The sequence below is a fragment of the Copadichromis virginalis genome, linkage group LG1, assembly GCF_057382275.1.
Source record: "Copadichromis virginalis isolate Kocher_CV1m ecotype Utaka linkage group LG1, C_Virginalis_male_GT1.1, whole genome shotgun sequence".
In the NCBI taxonomy this organism is placed as follows: Eukaryota; Metazoa; Chordata; class Actinopteri; order Cichliformes; family Cichlidae; genus Copadichromis; species Copadichromis virginalis.
The window spans coordinates 29,320,342-29,339,368 of record NC_140618.1 but is presented as its reverse complement, the minus strand read 5'-3'; the positions used below and the strand labels follow the sequence as shown (position 1 = coordinate 29,339,368).

Here is a 19,027-nt window from a genome sequence, read left to right as displayed (position 1 = left end):
GTTATACTCGTACAAACCCATGGGTGTTGTGAATGCAGAGTATTTGCGATCCTCCTCATGTAGCGGCATGTTATAGAAGCCAGAAGTCAAGTCCATCGTGCTAAAAAACGCATTGCCACCAAGGGCTGCCAAGCAATCAGCTTGATGTGGCAGGGGATGAGCGTCCTTTAGCGTCCGCCTGTTGAGCCATCGAAAATTGGTGCACACTCACAAGTCGCCATTTCTCTTCCACACAAGGACAAGAGGTGAGGCAAACTCGCTAGTAGACTTCCTGATTATGTCTCTCTCCTCCATCTCGTTAAGAACCTGGCGGAGCTTGTGGTATTCGGCAGGAGGCACACGCCTGTAGGGGAGACGAAATGGCCTGTCATCTGTCAGTCGAATCCTGTGTACAAAGCCCTTAGCCTCACCACAGTCCAGATGATGGCGAGAAAAGACATCTTGATAATTGACCACAAGGTCAGCCAACTTTTCTTGCCAGTCCGATGACACATCACAGGATTTCAGGTCCAGGTCACCCAGGCCAACACGGTCCAGCCTCTCCTGTACAGTACCAACATCCACTGTGGGTACAGATGTCCCAGTGGGCTCTGTACGAGTAGACTGTTGACTGAGCTCTGGAACCTCCATATCCTCCAATGCAAGGCAGGTGTAGACATCAGCAAGCTTGGCATTCCTCCGCAGAATAACAGGGTTGTCTGTGACATTAAGGAGCTTGAGTGGGACCCACCTGTCTCCCCAGAGAGGAGTCACCACTCTAGCGACCATGATGCCCCTGGGTGCAGAGCGAGAGGTGGTTGGCTCAGTAACTACAGTAGAGCCGGAAGATATCTTAACATCTTTCGGAAGTTTCCCCCATACAAGAAACTCACTGTTACCTGGCAGGGTGACAGCCCTGTTGCACCTGACTGTGCCCACTTTGTCTGGTATCTCAGTACCAGACCAGCGTTCCAGGCCAGCAAGCAGAGAGAGGAACTGTTCAAGTTCCTGATGCCCTGAACGCGACATCGAAACTGCCTCCCAGTAGCTTGCATCTTTCTTGAACTGACGGATTAAATGTCTGATGACATTCGAGCCAACTATTAAGTCATCTTGTTGATTCTCAACAACAAAGGTTGGAACCAAGATACGACACCCATACACTTCCATGTCAAGCTCCACCACTGATTTAGGCTTCACTCGTACACCACCACAGCCAACAAAAACAACAGTGGGTGCCCCCTGATTTCTCAAATCAATAGCACCAGCAGCAGCAAGCCTCTGCAGCGCTACTTCACTCAAAGAACAGGCCATTGAACCACTATCCAACATAGCACCAAGGGATGACTTGCCTCCGATTGTAACAGGAGTGTAGAACAGGCTGTCACTGCTGCTGATTCTCTGTGTGTCCTGAAAAATAACTCTCTCAGACTTGTCTAAGTCCTTTACATTGTCATACAGTTCTGCTGCATCATGTGTGTGGGAGTGTTCTTCATGACCTGTACAGCCTCCCTCAAAGCACAGGTCGTCTAGTTTCCCTGGGCATTGTCACCCGTAGAGGCCCCATTGGCACACGAGCGACGTGTGTGACCGGGCTGAAAGCATGTGAAACAGAGTCGGGCAAAGCGGCAATGGGACTGTGTAGTGTGGTCCTCCTTATTACAGACCTGACAGCTCCTGCCATTGAACAAAGGGGCCCGATTCTGTACTCGTCTGCCACCCTGCCGTGAGGGGGAATGTCCATCCCCAGCCTTCGCTTTATTCAACAGCTCCCTGAGCATCGACATCATCTCACCAAGCACAGCATTGTCGCTGGGCTGCTGACAGTGGGGGAACTGCTGCTCAGGAGCAGGGAGGGCAGACTGCTTCTGGTAATGCAGGGGAATAGTCTGGCATCTATTCTGAGTTGAGGTCGTCGGATTCCGTTCCCCATCCTGTGACAATAGAGGAGGAACAGTGGGACAGCTTGGAGCAAGAAACATCTGCTGCGTCTGGGACAAGAGAGGAGAGGGTGAGACAGAGGGTCCTACCCCAGGTGATGGGGGTGACATAGGAAGCGCGTCAACACCAGAAGACTTCCTGTCATCGTTATTCAAGAGCTCAACACGCGTGTCATCACGAATTAGCGCTGCTGCATGGGCCTCAACCACGCGCACTCTCACAGAAGACACCCTCTTGCGCCGATACTCATCTATCCTCTCCTGAATCTCCTTGCACGTCCACTCATGTATCTGTTTGTACTTAAACACAGATGCGAGCTCAGGATCTGGGCAGTGTTTCACAAACATTTTAGCGATCTCACCACCAATGTCCTCCATTCGCCTGCCTTGACGCTTCAAACCTTCCTCAGCCATATCAGCAGCCTTGTTGAGGCGTATCCAGTAATCAACAGGATTCTCCCTGTGAGAAGGCAGAGTTGAGTAGAAGTCCTGCAGGGGTAGGCAAGAGGAAGTGCTGCTGAAGTACCTTATCAGCATGTTGAATATGACATCAGGGGCGCAGGAAGTAATAAGCGCAGGATCACTTCTCAAGCCTATCTTAACTACATCCCTGGCCTTCCCCATTAGCCTCCCCATCACCTCCTCTGTCTGCAACGACACATCAAGACTCTGCTTCCTGATGTATGATTTCATCAACTCAACCCATTCAGTCACTGTGTACTTGTCTGTACCATCACCCCTGAAAATGACAGGTTCCCTGTCGGATTTTACAATAACACTGAATTGAGTGTTTTCACTAGGTGTATTCGTATCGCCACCCGAATGTGAAGTCTGGTTATGTGAGTGAGCATTATTTCGGTCGACATCACCAACAGCTCCACTAGACATAAGTCTGGCCGCAATAGATTCACCTATCTGTGAACCAAGTTGAAAGATCATGTCACTAAACTGGTTTAATGTGTCATTCCCATCACCGGGAGTGGAGTGACGTGCTTCGCCCCGCAAAAATTGCCCCACGGGAGACTCATCCGGATCTAAATCCGACCCAAAGGCTCCAACCCTCCCAGGCAACACAGGTGAAGCTCCCTCATCCCTCCCAACTGACCCATGTGACAGTAAATGAGCACGTGCTGCACCTCTACCCCGCCCAACAGAGGAGAGAACATTTTCACATATATCACTCAGCTGGAATTTGCTTGCCATATTAGCATATAAACAGAAAAAAAAAGGAAAAGCAAGAAAAACAAAACAAAACAAAACAAAACGTAGACAATAACAAATATTCAGAGTTGCAGGTGTCAGCACAAGCAGTCCGGAGAGAGTCCCATCAAATCAAAGAACAAACAGTCCAGTACCTCAACGTAATTCACAGTCCAAGACGAGCAAAGGATGAATCTTTAAGCACAATACACTGCAACCTGGGTTGGAGATCTGCATCAAGTTGATCTCAAATCACAGAGTCACGGCACCAATGTAGCTGTTGCTGTTCTGAGAGTCTATTGTGCAAGTGGTGTGATATGCCCATGTAGAAAGGACGGCACTGCAACGCTGGACTTGCCCTTACTCTGGGCTCCCTCTTTATTCTGGCAACTGGTACAAAGAAAACAGCACACAGTCTTCATTAACAATCTGCAAAGCAACTGCAACATTCAGTTCACCAGCTTGGGAGTTTTTTTCCTTTTTCCTTTTCCAAACATAACACTTAACAAATGACTAAGATATATTTATACAACACAACATCAACAAAATCTTTATTTTAAAAGTTCTAGCTGAAACCAAACTTGTGATCGTATAGTAGCAATATTATTTATTTATTTTTCTCCTTTTTCCTAACCAACAACAACAATAACATATAAAAACAGCTTTTCTATTATAAAACAATCATCATTGTTCATCATTTTTTTTCCTATACAACAGCATCAATTAAAACTTATACTTAACAGCGCCTACCTGGTACAAAGAAAACAGCACACAGTCTTCATTAACAATCTGCAAAGCAACTGCAACATTCAGTTCTGTTAAAAAGAATTAGAACAATCACAATCTCATAGAGAAGCATTAGAGCTGAGTGCAAGTCAAAAAGCACCCGACTAGCTAACGAGTATTAGCTTAGCATGCTAACTAAAAATGCTACTCGTGAATAAAGTTACTACCCATGCATCAAAATGCCTGTAACTTTCGGGATACATGCTAGTACTGCTTACAATCAAAATGCATGTTGACAATTACCACTATGAGGGTGTTTTCATTAATACAATTACAAAATTGACAACAGTATCGCTCACTAGCACCTACCACCAGCTTGGGAGTTTTTTTCCTTTGCTGAGGCATGCGCTGTGCAGCAACTTGGAACCTTAACAGTTGCAGTTGCTGTGTTTGTCCACCAGGTGGCTCCAACTATTCACAAAGCACATCAATTTTGAGGAAATTCATTAAGCTATTTTCTAACTCTGTTACACATGCTACACTGCAAAGACTGGAAAAAGCAGGCATAACGCTGAATGTTGAAAAATGCGAGCTCTCCCAGAGCAAGGTTGCTTTCTTGGGTCACATCATAGCGGATACAGGAATCAGTCCTGACCCGAAGAAAACGGAGGCAATTACAGAAATGACAGAGCCAACTAATGTGTCAGAGTTGCGCAGTTTTCTGGGCATGGTGAATCAAGTGGGCAAGTTCATCCCCCATTTAGCTGAAAAAGACAAAGCCCTGCGAGATCTTCTTTCCAAAAAGAACGCATGGTATTGGGGAACTGACCAAGTGAGAGCTTTCAAAACATTACGAGATGCCCTGACCTCACCCCCAGTGCTCGCAATGTATGACCCCAACAGAGACATTAAAGTATCAGCAGATGCTTCATCCTATGGTCTCGGAGGTGTTCTTTTGCAGCTGTGGGAAGAAGGATGGCGACCAGTGGCGTATGCATCGAGGTCCCTTTTTCCTACAGAACAACGATACGCACAAGTGGAAAAAGAGGCACTGGCATCTACATGGGCGTGTGAGCGTTTTCGTGATTTCCTGATTGGTAAACATTTTTGTCTTGAAACGGACCACAAACCTCTCGTTTCCTTACTGGGAGGACAAGCTCTGGATCTCTTGCCACCCAGGATCCAGCGATTCAGAATGAGACTCATGCGTTACTCGTACACTGTGCAGTACGCCCCAGGGAAATCGCTCTGGACAGCAGATACTTTGTCCCGCTCACCTCTGAAAAAACCAATGAACCTGTCAGACAAAGAGCTAATGGAAAGCACAGACATATATGTCGACAGTATTGTAGCAAACATGCCTGTCAGTTCATCTTATATGCAAACACTGAAGGAACAACTGAAAAGCGACAGTGTGTGTGCTCGCGTCATAGACATGTGCACCGAAGGCTGGCCAGAACATGCAAAACAAGAGCCTTTACTGCGAAATTACTGGCCTGACCGAGCCACGCTCACTGTTGAAGACGGCCTTTTGTTAAAAGACACACGGCTTGTCATTCCTTCAGCAATGAGAAACGAGGTGCTGGAAAAACTACACGAAGGACATCAAGGTGTTGTAAAATGTAAAGCTCGTGCACGCCAAACAGTGTGGTGGCCCAGGCTGAGTCAACAAATCTCTGAGATGGTGCTCAAGTGCAAAACGTGTATTCAAGAAAGACACAATAACAGTGAGCCACTCATGCCAACAGAATACCCTGCCCGCCCATGGCAGAGAGTGGGCACAGATCTTTTCGAGCTGGGAGGGAAAACTTACCTTCTCGCTGTTGACTATCACTCTAGATTTGTTGAGATTGCTTTGTTAAACAGGACAAAATCAAACGACGTCATTACTCACCTGAAATCTTTCTTTGCCCGTCATGGCATCCCAGAGGTCCTCATGTCTGATAATGGGCCACAGTATTCAGGTCAAATCTTTACAGACTTTGCAGCAGCATACGGCTTCAAACACACAAGACCAAACCTGCTCTCGGGGAGCTGCCTCACAGTTGGTCGTCTTGAGGCAGACGCAGATTCTTGGCAGTCCGCTCAGGAGCAAACGTGGTCTTGTACGCAGTGATGAAGAGGCCTTGCAGAGGGCAGGACTTTCCAGAGTAAAGAAAAAGCAGCACAGCATTGTTGAGACTAAGTTTGAGTTGGTGGCCAGACATCCAACTGGAGATGTCAGCAGGCCTAATGGAGATGCGTGCCTCAACCTGAGTGTCAAAGAAAAGAATAGCTGTGGAAGCTGATATAAACTGTAATGCAGATCAACTCCACATAAGGTGGGACACCTGTTGGAGCAGCTGAAGCAAGTTGTCATCAACGTCTTTACAGAGGGAGGTGAAAAATGGACAAAGGGTTACATAAAACACGGAGAATTTAGTGTGTTGTCTCAACCTGGCAATGGCAACTTTCTGTGGTGATTTCATGAGGCTTCGTTCAAGCTATAAAATCTAAAATGCAAAACGAATGTGTAAGACTGGGCTGTGCTCAGACTCGTGTGAAAGGAGAATGCGCATAATAGAAGGAAAAAAGACAGCGATGAAAGCCAATGCAATGGAACACATAGCCTATACTGTGTCAAAAACCTTTTTTGTTCTTCTTGGTTTTAGAGGGATAGCAGACTGGAGCGAGGAGCAAGTTTGACTCTATATTTGCTGGGTGTGGCTGCAGACATGAAGCAATGCGTGTGAAAACTATCACTGGACTGGACAAAATTCCTCAAATATGGACAGTGTAAATATCCACCGGACATATATCAAGAGGAATAACAGTGACTTTTTTATTTTTTGAGGGGATGAGCGAAAGAAATTACATTTCTTTAATATTTATAACTACTGGAGAGAATGGTTCGTCTGATTATCGTTTGGAACTGTTCTGTGTCACCACGTTTAAACAAAGGAGGAGCAGGTGTACTGGTTTCAAAGATGAAAAAAAAGACATGTTATTTATATTATTCAGACTTTAAACAAACATATAAACGTCTTCATCCTCCCGGTTTTTTCTGGGCTGACTCTGTCGTTATAGTGTCGCTGCATGCTGAAGGTCCGCGGCTTAAAGTGCATTTTTAAACTCAAGATTTTTATTGTATCGCGAGAGCAGGGCACGGAAGGGGGGAGTTTGGGGAAAGTTGAGCTGAGCAGGGATGAGGAAAGACCTCAGCTGGAAAGGAGAGACGCAGTGAGTTTTACCATTCTCATCCTCTGGAATGCATCAGCTAACTTATCTGTGCACAATTCACGCACAATTGGATGCGCTCGGGCAGACTTCAAAAGTTGCATCTATTTATAGCCTAGGAGCCTAAGCGACGGTTTTCAGTGGCTTTTTTTTTCTTTTCCACAGTTTGCTCCTACACGTTTTTTTGTTTTTTGTTTTTTATTGTTTTTGTTTTGTTTTGTTTTTTACCTGCAAGTCAAAGTGCAGACAGTCCTCTGTCGAGTCCCAAGCGAATCTCCTATTCGGGAGACAAGGTAAGGAATTGGCTGGTGATACATTTTTTTATTTTTTTTTTGCATGCTTTTGCAAACCTATCACCACCAACCCAGTGACAACAGCAGAGTGTTTTTTATTTGGTTTTTTGCCCACGATTTCTTGCAGTCTCCACTGTCTCCTTTCAAAATGTTTTTTCCCCTCCTGCATTTATTGTTGTGCAGCTTTGACTCCAGACAGGAGAGGTCGACGGGGCTGGGAAACTACATAAGGTGATTTTTCTTCACTGAAGTCGTACACTTGAGAGTGGAAATGACAGAAATTAAGCGTGGAGGACGGCTGCTGCAGTTGGCCGTGACTGTGGCTTTACTGTCGCTCTGTGCCGAGGCTAAAGACGCAGCAGAGGTGGCAGATACCGAAATCACTGAGTTGGCGACGAAGCAGACCGACACCAGAGCCAGTAGGGCCAAGAGGAGGGGAGGGACGGACGTCCTCAGAGGGTAATGTGGTTCTAATAATCCGGCAAAGTCAGTTTTGGAAATCTTTTCTTTTCTTTTAAACTTGGAGCAGGTGTCTGTCCTCACATGTTAATTGGTGTGTGTGTGTGTGTGTGATTTTGTGTATTTTTAAAAAGGCAGACTGGGACCCATGAGTGACATTGTCTGTGATGGGAAGTTTGGAGAAAAGGTTTAGTAATTAAATACTGGCAAGAATATCACATTCCTGCTGACTGCAATAATAAATTACATCCAAACAAAGGAGGCCATTGGCCGTGTGGCTGTGGCAGAGAGAGAGAGAGAGGGGGAGAGAGAAAGAAAGAGAGTAACAGCCTAATCCTCTTTCTAGCCAAAAACACCACACCCCAGTTGTGGATAAATCACATCTGCAGCTGTACACAGTGGGTCACTGCTGGAGAGGTTTTGTGTGTGTGTGTGTGTGTGTGTGTGTGTGTGTGTGTGTGTGTGTGTGTGTGTGTGTGTGAGAGAAAGAGAGAGCGACAGAAAGGAAAGACAGACAGGAGGAAACCAATGCAGAAAAGAAAGAACGTTTGTGTTCAGTGATGACAGCAAACAGCTGATGAAGGTCACACAACTCAATGAGCATTCTCCACAGGCATTTTTATTTGACATGCTTTAAGTTAATCTATCTGAACATCTGGGTTCAGTGCAGGAAGTGCATACAGGCTGCATACTGTGTCATGCAGACTTACCACTGTTTCCAACATCCAAATGGCTTCAATTGTCTGGTTTGAGTTACAGTGTACATTATGTATATACTGACCCCTTGGTCAATGTATGCAAAGTGATTATAAGTTCACATATGTCGACCTGCTCAACATCTGTAGGTGGGAGGACGGACTAGGTGTTCACTTTCATGTCAGATAAAACATTTTTGTGTACAGGTGCAGTAAATTTCTTATAGTGGCTGTGCTCACATCATAGCATATTCCAGTGGTTCCCTACATTGTTTTACACACGAACACCAGACAGCTTTATTCGATACTTAAAAAGTTAAGAAATGAAAGAATTAGTTCTGTCATTTGTGCAAGGGAACATCAGATCCATGTGAAAAAAGCTTGGGAACCACAGGCACACACAAGAACTTTCTAAGTAAAAGCAATGGACAGCTTGTGGTTTTTTTTTTTGAGGACTGTTAGGATATGATTCAGGCAGTTCCTTTGTACATACAAAAGATTGTGATTAAGATTGTCATTTACTTCTACAGTAATACATGGCTTATTACTGGCACATGGTGACAAAGAATTTGGTATTAAGTGAGAAACGGGGTGACAATGAGAAGTCGAGATGAAGGTGGGTTGCAAAGCAGCTTGCAGCTTGCAGATGTGCAGCTACTGTTTCTGGGCTAAAGAAGCATAAATAGTTCACTCTGTGTGGTTTTTACCAAGTGAAAGTCTACAAACTATGTTGAGCCTTGTGTATAGGTGCAGTGGACTTTCAGATCAGCTCATCAGGTGATCAGCAGGGATTACAGGTTATCTTTACTTTGTGGCTCACCTGATCTATCACTATGCCTGATTGTTAGTATTTTTGGGAGGGTCTCAGTGTTTGTGTATTTAACAAAATATGGATGCTGTGCTTGGACAACACAGACAGATCCCAACTACCATTCTATTAAAGTGTCCATGAGCAGTGTGCCATTATTCCTGCCACCTGTTTTAAAAGCTTCAAGAAACAGACCATCAGTTTCAATAATATGTAGACGAGTAAGTAATATAGAGTAATTAGTGTTTGGTGTGCCAAATTTCAAGCCCACTTGGACAGATCTTCGATATATATCTTAATTAAAGGACTTGTCTTGAAAATACTTGAGTTTTTTTGACATGGATCATCACTTTTTGATCGTCTGCAGCCCAAATGTGTGCGGCTCAAGAAACAACGCCTACTGCTGCCCAGGTTGGAAGACTCTGACTGGAGGAAATCAGTGCATTGTTCGTGAGTATCACCTCTATTAGTCTACTTGCACTTCTCATTGTCAATTTTAAATCAATTTTTGCCATAAATTTCAGTTTTTATTTATTTTATCCAAAATTTATTTGGTCTATTTCTCTGGCTGTGGTTACTTCAGGTATACTTTGTCATTAATTGTATTGACTCCACATTTTGCTCTGTCAAACTTCACCTGCCTTCACTCACTTAGTAGACAAGAGAGTCTGAGAAGCTGTGTGATTGCAGCGCTGGCTGGATGCCGGTCGCAGCTCTAATGACATTGTTTAGCAGTGGGGTTCATGGAGTAGGGTTCATTGGCTGGACTCTACCTGATGGGAGCTGGGGGGGAAGTGGACCATGCCAACAAAAGTCTGTGGGAAAGAGAACAACAGAGCAACACAGACGACACCAACTGAAAACACATAACATTTATGGTAACAAAACTCACAGAAGAAAATAGCTCAGCAACGTTGCCAAGTCAGCTTCTACAAGTAAAGCACGATCAGGGCAAAAAGAAAGATTTGGCCTTCTTTGGACTGTGGTCTGTGTTTGAAATATTACAGAAGAGAGTTTAGCATGAGGTTAAGATCAGCGCTTTAGCTGCAACAACTGATATTCTAACCTGAAATTCAAAACCGGCAGCGGACAGGCTGACAAGCAGCAGACCCACAACATCAGAATTTCTCGAACGCAAAATAAAGTCAAGTCCTGGCGCCGTGACATGAGCGTTGCTTTGTTATTTGGCCTTGTATTTTCTTTGACCGAGTATCATTTTCTCATTTGCAGCCATCTGCCGGAGTTCATGTGGAGATGGTTTCTGCTCCAGACCCAATATGTGCACCTGCCCCAATGGTCAGATCGCACCATCCTGTGGATCCAAGTCAGGTCATTCACTCACCTCCATTTTCATATACTTTCTTCTGAATCAGCTCCATTGAAGTGTTATTAGTTTTGTAATATATAATGTGGGTGGCTGGAATGGGAGTGGGGCAATAGACAAAGATAATTATGATTTATGCAAATAGGAGTAATGGATGACAGAAAATATGCCATCTTATATAAATTTTCTTTTATTACAGAAATTGCAATCGAATTGATTTTTTGGCACTTAAAAAAAATCAGTTGTTTTTCTCTCCTTATCATGAGTAATGGGCACCAGCTTATGTGTACTAGCATATGAGATAGCAGGGCAAAGAACCTGAACGCATCCCTTTTAACTGCCTAAGACTGAAGCAACTGATATATGTTGCAATCACATCCTTGATACTAGCGGCCGGTCCTGTGGGTTTTGTGAACGGGTGTGTGTAAGTGTCGACTGGGAGTGTGTATGCTTTGGAAGATGTCCACCATCAACATCTTCTCTATGTCGCTCCCTTGCAGCTCACCGCACTTCAACCTGGTGTGCTCATCTGTTTACACACCATAAATTTTTTTAGGAAATATCTAGAAGCATAACGTTTAAGAAACATGGTTCAGTGTCAGTTTTGTTGATGTCGTAAATATAATCTGCAGCATGTGTTTGGATACACTGAACTGAACCCTAACGCTGGTCTGTGTTCATGTGTGTGTATCTTTGTCTTGTTCTTCCCACAGTCCAGCACTGTAACATTCGGTGTATGAATGGGGGATCATGTGCAGAGGACCAGTGCTTGTGTCAGAAGGGCTATGTGGGAAACCACTGTGGACAACGTAAGGCTCATAATAAAACGCATTACTCTGAATAACTTCATCATTATCTGCCTCCTTTTTAATTCTATTTCTTAGAGTTTCTGTTTTACCCTCAAGCTTGTAATAGTGCTATTTAGTAAAACTTAGCGTCAATAACATTGAGGCCCTCTAGAAGCAAGTCTGGCAACTCTTATTTGGGTGGAAAAAAGAGCTAATGAATGCAAGAACAGAATTTATTGTCTAATTAAAACACTGTGTATAGTCATGTGAAAAAGCCTTACTGCTTTCAAGGGAAATCAGAGAATAAGTAGCACTCAGGTGCTGCTAATCAAATGAACCTGATTAACTGATCATCAGCAAGTGTGAGCACTGTGGAAGCAGAGGTTTTGGCAGATTTCTGTTCTGAGCGTTGAGATGTGTGTTAACACAGCGCCACAATCGTCCCAAGACTGGACAGACAAGCTAATCACAAGGTCAGAGAACAGCACAGATTAAGGTTGAAAATTTGCATCTTAACAAATCAAAGGAATTCTGGAATAATGTTTTTTGTGCAAGTGCGACCAGAATGGAGAGGTTTGGCCGTAATTTACAGCGCCACATTTGGTGAAAACCAAACACTTAACACCAACTGTGAAGCATGGTAGAGGAGAGGTGATGATTTGGGCTTGTGTTGTGACCTGGGTGCCTTGCAGCCATTAAGCTGACCATGAACTCTGAATATCAAAGTATTCTAGAGTCAAATGAGAGGCCATCTCTCTGACAGCTAAAGCATCATTATTCTGACAGTATACAGCATTGAATGTGCAATAAAATGGCTTAAAAAGAAAACACTTGAGGTGCTGCAGTGACCCAGTTAGAGTCTAGACCAGCGGTCCCCAACCTTTTTTGCGCCACTGACCGGTTTATGTCCGGCAATATTTTCACGGACTGGCCTTGAAGATTTCGCAGATAAATACAACAAAATAAACCAAAAAAAAGAAGATTTATTCATAACACATGGGAAAAGACCCAGGGAAACCGAGTTAACGATAAAAACGATAAAAAAGTAACTATTTTAAAACGATAAAAACCCTGAAAAACCATGAATTTCACAGCCGAGCCTCAACTCTCATGGCTCGGTACCAAACGACTCATGGACTGGTACCAGTCAGTGGCCCGGGGGGTTGGGGACCGCTGGTCTAGATATCAGCCTCCTTAAAATATTGCTGCAGGACCTTAAGAGAGCAAAGTATAATCAGATGCCTGGAAACCTCAATGAACTGAAGCAAACACTGTAAAGAAGAATGGGTCAGAAATTCTACACAACAATGTGAGAAACTAATAATATCATACAGCTTATTTGGTATTAAATCATGAGTTATGAGTCCTGTGAAAATATTCTTTTTCACATGACTGTGCTTACTAAATTTCACTATAGAAAAGGATCACTGTGTGTAGGTTGGGTGTCTTTTTCCCATGGTTTTAAAGCTAAGAGCATGTGCCTAAACTTTTGATGCTCATTTCTTGCTCCACCTAACCACAACTAGTGACATCATTGTGTTACTGAATTCCTTCACTTTGCATCAGTTATATTTGGTGACACCCTACAAAAACAAAATCCTGGCCCCGTCTACACAGCGGTGTCCTCCTGTTGTGACATTGTCGATTTCTCTCTCTTCTCCAGCGGTATGTGAAAATGGCTGTCTCAATGGAGGAAGGTGCGTGGCTCCCAACAGATGTGTATGCACGTACGGCTTCACCGGAGCTCAGTGCGAGCGAGGTAATGAGCGCCACACCGCATTACTCCGAATTTTCCTCCTTCACTTTACATGAAACTGTTCCTGTGCTCTACATTCACTTCTCACTGCTGCTGAAGTAGTTTTTAAAGGCACACGTGCTGCTTCTTTAAAAACGTGACTTGATATTGAGTGGTGGTTGTGTTTTTTTGTTTTTTTTTTTTGACTGAAGGCAATTCCTGCTTAGTCATGCCATCGGCTCCAGGAATGTGGTTTGTTGTGGAACATTTGAATTTTAAGCTCAAGCTCAGAAATTACCATTATTTTCCACATCTGCTCTGAAACAACGCTTTGGGGAATGTAATGTCTTTCTAAATGTGAGCTGTTTGTTAACTGAAGACCTCCCAACCTCCTGTGGTTGCTCTCTGGCACATGTGAGCAAAGTCTCCAAAGTATACAAGCACACGCAAACCAAGGGCAGCCTGCAATGTGTTTGAACAAAAATGTGAGCATTTTTTCAGTGTACGTGTTTTGTGCTTGTGCTGACGACCTTTAGAGGTCAAAATGGTGACCTACTAAAACTAATATTTGGATTAGAAGCCGAGATCCTAATTATGCTTGGGAGGCCTGTCAATTAAGTCCAACTGAAGATGTGCCTATTGGTTTACTTTAGTATGTTCATTAGCCTGTATCTAATAACAACTTATCTGGCTGCTCAACACTTGTCTGCTGGGTTTCTACTCTTTGCTGCGGAGTCTTTGGAGTGTTTGTGAGATTTTGCAGGAATGTAAATTAAGCCTTTTTTTCAACAAATTAACTTGTCAATAGTCATATTTTTCAAGAAACACAAAAAAGCACAAGGAAAAAACATGTTTTGTCTTATATAATTATTTCTGACAAAATAATTATGCACTGGGAGGGAAGGGGGCCATAACTTTTTTAACTGTTTGATTCGCCATGTAAGGTGATGAGAATTCAAGGAGATGATACATTTTTAAATGAGTGAAACAGGTATACTTGCGTATTTCGGGCAACTACTTAGAGACCACCCTCCAATTTCAGTCAGGTTCTTAACATAGTGTAATATACTGTATGGAGTTATCCATTGATGCCATTGCCAGTTCATGTTTAGCCAAAATCTAAGATGATGAAAGCCAGAACAAATCAATAAAAGTGATGATTTTGTAGTGATGAGTATAAATAGTGGAAAAATAAAAAATAATTCATCTCTACATCTTTTCTTTGATAATATGCATCTTTTTCTGTGTGTTATTGTTAGCTTCAACTGTTGTCAGCACTTTGAAGATGTCCGTTTAGGATATGAATGAAACAGCTCAGAATTACAAGCTAGCTAACTGTATTTCACTGAATTAAAATGTATTTTCAACTTTTAAGGGTAATGTGGGATGATATTTTTCCTCTATTTGATTGACTTTTTAGTGAGAAATAGTGGATAGAAAATAAATAGAAATCCATAAATTTGCTTTTTGGCTATTCTTCTGGTATTTTGTTCGGCCCAGTCTGGGAACTGATTGGCTATCATCTGATGATAGAGCCTTAAATAGTATTTCTGGGCTTCTGGTCTAGCCAGGCAGATATCTGACCCGAAACCTTCTTCAGGTAACTTTTTTTACACTCACTAGCTACTTTGTTTGGTACACCTATTCAGCTGCCCAATTATGCTATCTAGTATGCCAATCACATGGCAGGAACTTAATGTATTTAAGCATGTAGACATGGTCAAGATGACCTGCTGAAGTTCAAACTGAGCATCAGAATGGGGAAGAAATGTGATTTACAGTGGGGCAAAAAAGTATTTAGTCAGCCACCGATTGTGCAAGTTCCCCCACTTAAAATGATGACAGAGGTCAGTAATTTGCACCAGAGGTACACTTCAACTGTGAGAGACAGAATGTGAAAAAAAAAATCCATGAATCCACATGGTAGGATTTGTAAAGAATTTATTCGTAAATTAGGGTGGAAAATAAGTATTTGGTCAATAACAAAAATACAACTCAATACTTTGTAACATAACCTTTGTTGGCAATAACAGAGGTCAAACGTTTACTATAGGTCTTTACCAGGTTTGCACACACAGTAGCTGGTATTTTGGCCCATTCCTCCATGCAGATCTTCTCGAGAGCAGTGATGTTTTGGGGCTGTCGCCGAGCAACACGGACTTTCAACTCCCGCCACAGATTTTCTATGGGGTTGAGGTCTGGAGACTGGCTAGGCCACTCCAGGACTTTCAAATGCTTCTTACGGAGCCACTCCTTTGTTGCCCGGGCGGTGTGTTTTGGATCATTGTCATGTTGGAAGACCCAGCCTCGTTTCATCTTCAAAGTTCTCACTGATGGAAGGAGGTTTTGGCTCAAAATCTCACGATACATGGCCCCATTCATTCTGTCCTTAACACGGATCAGTCGTCCTGTCCCCTTGGCAGAAAAACAGCCCCATAGCATGATGTTTCCACCCCCATGCTTCACAGTAGGTATGGTGTTCTTGGGATGCAACTCAGTATTCTTCTTCCTCCAAACACGACGAGTTGAGTTTATACCAAAAAGTTCTACTTTGGTTTCATCTGACCACATGACATTCTCCCAATCCTCTGCTGTATCATCCATGTGCTCTCTGGCAAACTTCAGACGGGCCTGGACATGCACTGGCTTCAGCAGCGGAACACGTCTGGCACTGCGGGATTTGATTCCCTGCCGTTGTGGTGTGTTACTGATGGTGACCTTTGTTACTTTGGTCCCAGCTCTCTGCAGGTCATTCACCAGGTCCCCCCGTGTGGTTCTGGGATCTTTGCTCACCGTTCTCATGATCATTTTGACCCCACGGGATGAGATCTTGCGTGGAGCCCCAGATCGAGGGAGATTATCAGTGGTCTTGTATGTCTTCCATTTTCTGATGATTGCTCCCACAGTTGATTTTTTCACACCAAGCTGCTTGCCTATTGTAGATTCACTCTTCCCAGTCTGGTGCAGGTCTACAATACTTTTCCTGGTGTCCTTCGAAAGCTCTTTGGTCTTGGCCATGGCAGAGTTTGGAGTCTGACTGTTTGAGGCTGTGGACAGGTGTCTTTTATACAGATGATGAGTTCAAACAGGTGCCATTCATACAGGTAACGAGTGGGGGACAGAAAAGCTTCTTACAGAAGACGTTACAGGTCTGTGAGAGCCAGAGATTTTCCTTGTTTGAGGTGACCAAATACTTATTTTCCACCCTAATTTACGAATAAATTCTTTACAAATCCTACCATGTGAATTCATGGATTTTTTTTTTTTCACATTCTGTCTCTCACAGTTGGAGTGTACCTCTGGTGCAAATTACTGACCTCTGTCATCATTTTAGGTAAATGGTAAATGGCCTGTATTTATATAGCGCTTTCACTAGTCCCTAAGGACCCCAAAGCGCTTTACATATCCAGTCATCCACCCATTCACACACTGGTGATGGCAAGCTACATTGTAGCCACAGCCACCCTGGGGCGCACTGACAGAGGCGAGGCTGCCGGACACTGGCGCCACCGGGCCCTCTGACCACCACCAGTAGGCAACGGGTGAAGTGTCTTGCCCAAGGACACAACGACCGAGACTGTCCAAGCCGGGGCTCGAACCGGCAACCTTCCGATTACAAGGCGAACGCCCAACTCTTGAGCCACGATCGCCCAGGTGGGGGAACTTGCACAATCGGTGGCTGACTAAATACTTTTTTGCCCCACTGTAAGTGGCTTTGTCATGTGGCATGCATCAGAAACTACTGATCTACTGTGATTTTCCTGCAAAACCCTCTCTAGTGTTTACAGAGAATGGTCCAAAAAAGAAAAAAGGTCCAGTGACTGGCAGTTCTCTGGGTAAAATGTCTTGTTGATATCAGAGGTCAAAGGAGAATAGCCAGACTGCTTTGAGCTGTCAGGAAGGCAACAGTATGGGTATGCAGAAGAGCATTTTTGAATGCACAACATGTTGAACCTTGAAGCAAATGGACTACAGTAGCAGACGGCCACACCAGGTGTCATTGTTTAAAACTTTGCACTAAAAATCCAGGTAGTTATGAAGGCAAACGAGGCTCCAGTCCAATACTAGCAAGGTGTACCTAATGAAGTGGCCAGTGAATGTATATTTATAGAGATTAGGTCATAATTAAGTGAAGCAGAGAAAGTTGGCTGATGCATTCAGTGGCATTTTTGGTTAAGCTACTTTCCCTGGAATTTCCTTGGCTATAATCCATTACCTCCCAAGAGAAAGACATTGTGCTCTCACATAAATACAAACAGATGCATAAAGTACATGTATACATACACCCCACAGGGTTTTCTTAATGTAGTTTACAGAACTGCGTCCCATTATGGCTCTATCTTATCGCATTAGCAAGAACACAAGCTTTCCACACACGTCATGTGACCAGAAGTCACTAAACTCAGGAGTTCGAGGTTTTCACGGCTGTAGCGTTATCATGACGTTGTCATGGCTCAGCATGAACATACTGAGCTGTGTGTGCTAAACTGGCTGGCGATCTGCTGACCAGTCGTCCCACCACCAGGCACAGCTGACTGCAGTGGAAATGCAGTCTGGTACATGAACGTGTTCTTTGTTCGTTGCAAATATGATTAAGGTTGGAATGTGGAATTGGTGATTGCATGCAGGGCTCCGTGCTCCGGCTGTAGAGTCATTTAACTGTGGAGCAATAAAGTCGAGCTTTCAGTATGACACCATTGAGACGGTGGGGAAAGACTGGCCTGAAATGGTGCTACACGTGAGTTACACAGTCAACAAGTCAGCAGCCAGAGCACAACAGGGAAGTGGGTCAATCAGCTGAGGGGCTCTCTTAGCATCTCACTGACACCCCCAAGTGTGTATGTCTGTGTGTGTTTGAGTTCAATTTGTTAGTCCAGGGAGGATGAAGAAATCTGCTGACATGCCATTAGGGAAGGCCCCACCCAAATATTAAGACCCATAACACGTGCAATGAAACACACACATGCACAAATCTCACAAACATATGCAAATTACACACACATAAAAGCATGTAAGGTGTATGTAATGAACACCATCTGCAAGGGAAAAACTTAGGAAGGGTGGATATGGAGAAGGTGTGCAGATATCTTTGTGTATGTGTTCCTGGAGTTAATCCAGGAAACTCTTTTACCCACTTCCCGTCGTGCTTTCCCTCGTTTCTTTTCTCGATGATGCTGTTATTGTGCATAAACTCGCCGGGCACTGAAGGAGCATTTCTATTGTGTTCTAAAAGTAACCAAACCTCAAAACAAACACTAAAGAGCTAACGAATCAGAGTCAACGCAAAGTCTTGAAGCTAAGATACTTCTTTACTGAAGGAGCTAAAGCAGCTACTCACCACGTTTTTCCAAACTGGGGCAAAAACAAGAGTAACATTTTGCAAGTTTTGCTGTGTTTTTGAGATCATCGCTGGCTGGAGTGGGGATGAGGAGTTGGGACATGGGCAGAATTTTTAAGTGTGTGCATGTGTGCGTGAGCGTGTTTGTGTGTGAGCACGTGCGATTACTCCCAGATGTACAGGACATGGGTGGATCCCCCAGCTGTATGCAGTTCACAGAGAGACAGTAAGATGACGGATGAAATGACACCATTTTCACCCTACAGCTGTCTGCCTCTCCCTGTTTACCTCAGCTGACTGTTTAAGTGCAGTGCTTGGATCTACTTTATCTTGTGCTCAGATCTTTTGCCTTAACACTCACTCACTCTCCTCAGCTAAGAGCTGTAATAAGCAGATATCAAGTTAGATTGTGTACTTAAAGCATTGTGAATAAGACATAACAACCTTTTTTTTTTTTGATGAAAAGAGAAACCTGAGTTCTCTTTATATAGCCTGTTGCACTCACTCAGCCTGGGCTCCATGTGAA

At 43.8% G+C, this 19,027-nt stretch overlaps 1 protein-coding gene across 1 annotated transcript in view; it reads left to right on the top strand.

Annotated features, from left to right (window-relative positions):
- The first annotated feature begins 7,029 nt into the window (after nt 1-7,029).
- fbn1 (fibrillin 1) overlaps nt 7,030-19,027 on the top strand; it is a 64,168-nt gene continuing 52,170 nt past the window's right edge. The window contains exons 1-6 of the mRNA XM_085458222.1: nt 7,030-7,354; nt 7,538-7,813; nt 9,684-9,766; nt 10,547-10,645; nt 11,354-11,449; nt 13,092-13,187. Of these exons, the coding sequence (XP_085314348.1) occupies nt 7,626-7,813; nt 9,684-9,766; nt 10,547-10,645; nt 11,354-11,449; nt 13,092-13,187 (562 nt within the window). The 5' untranslated portion in view covers nt 7,030-7,354; nt 7,538-7,625. The remainder of the gene's footprint in view (nt 7,355-7,537; nt 7,814-9,683; nt 9,767-10,546; nt 10,646-11,353; nt 11,450-13,091; nt 13,188-19,027) is intronic.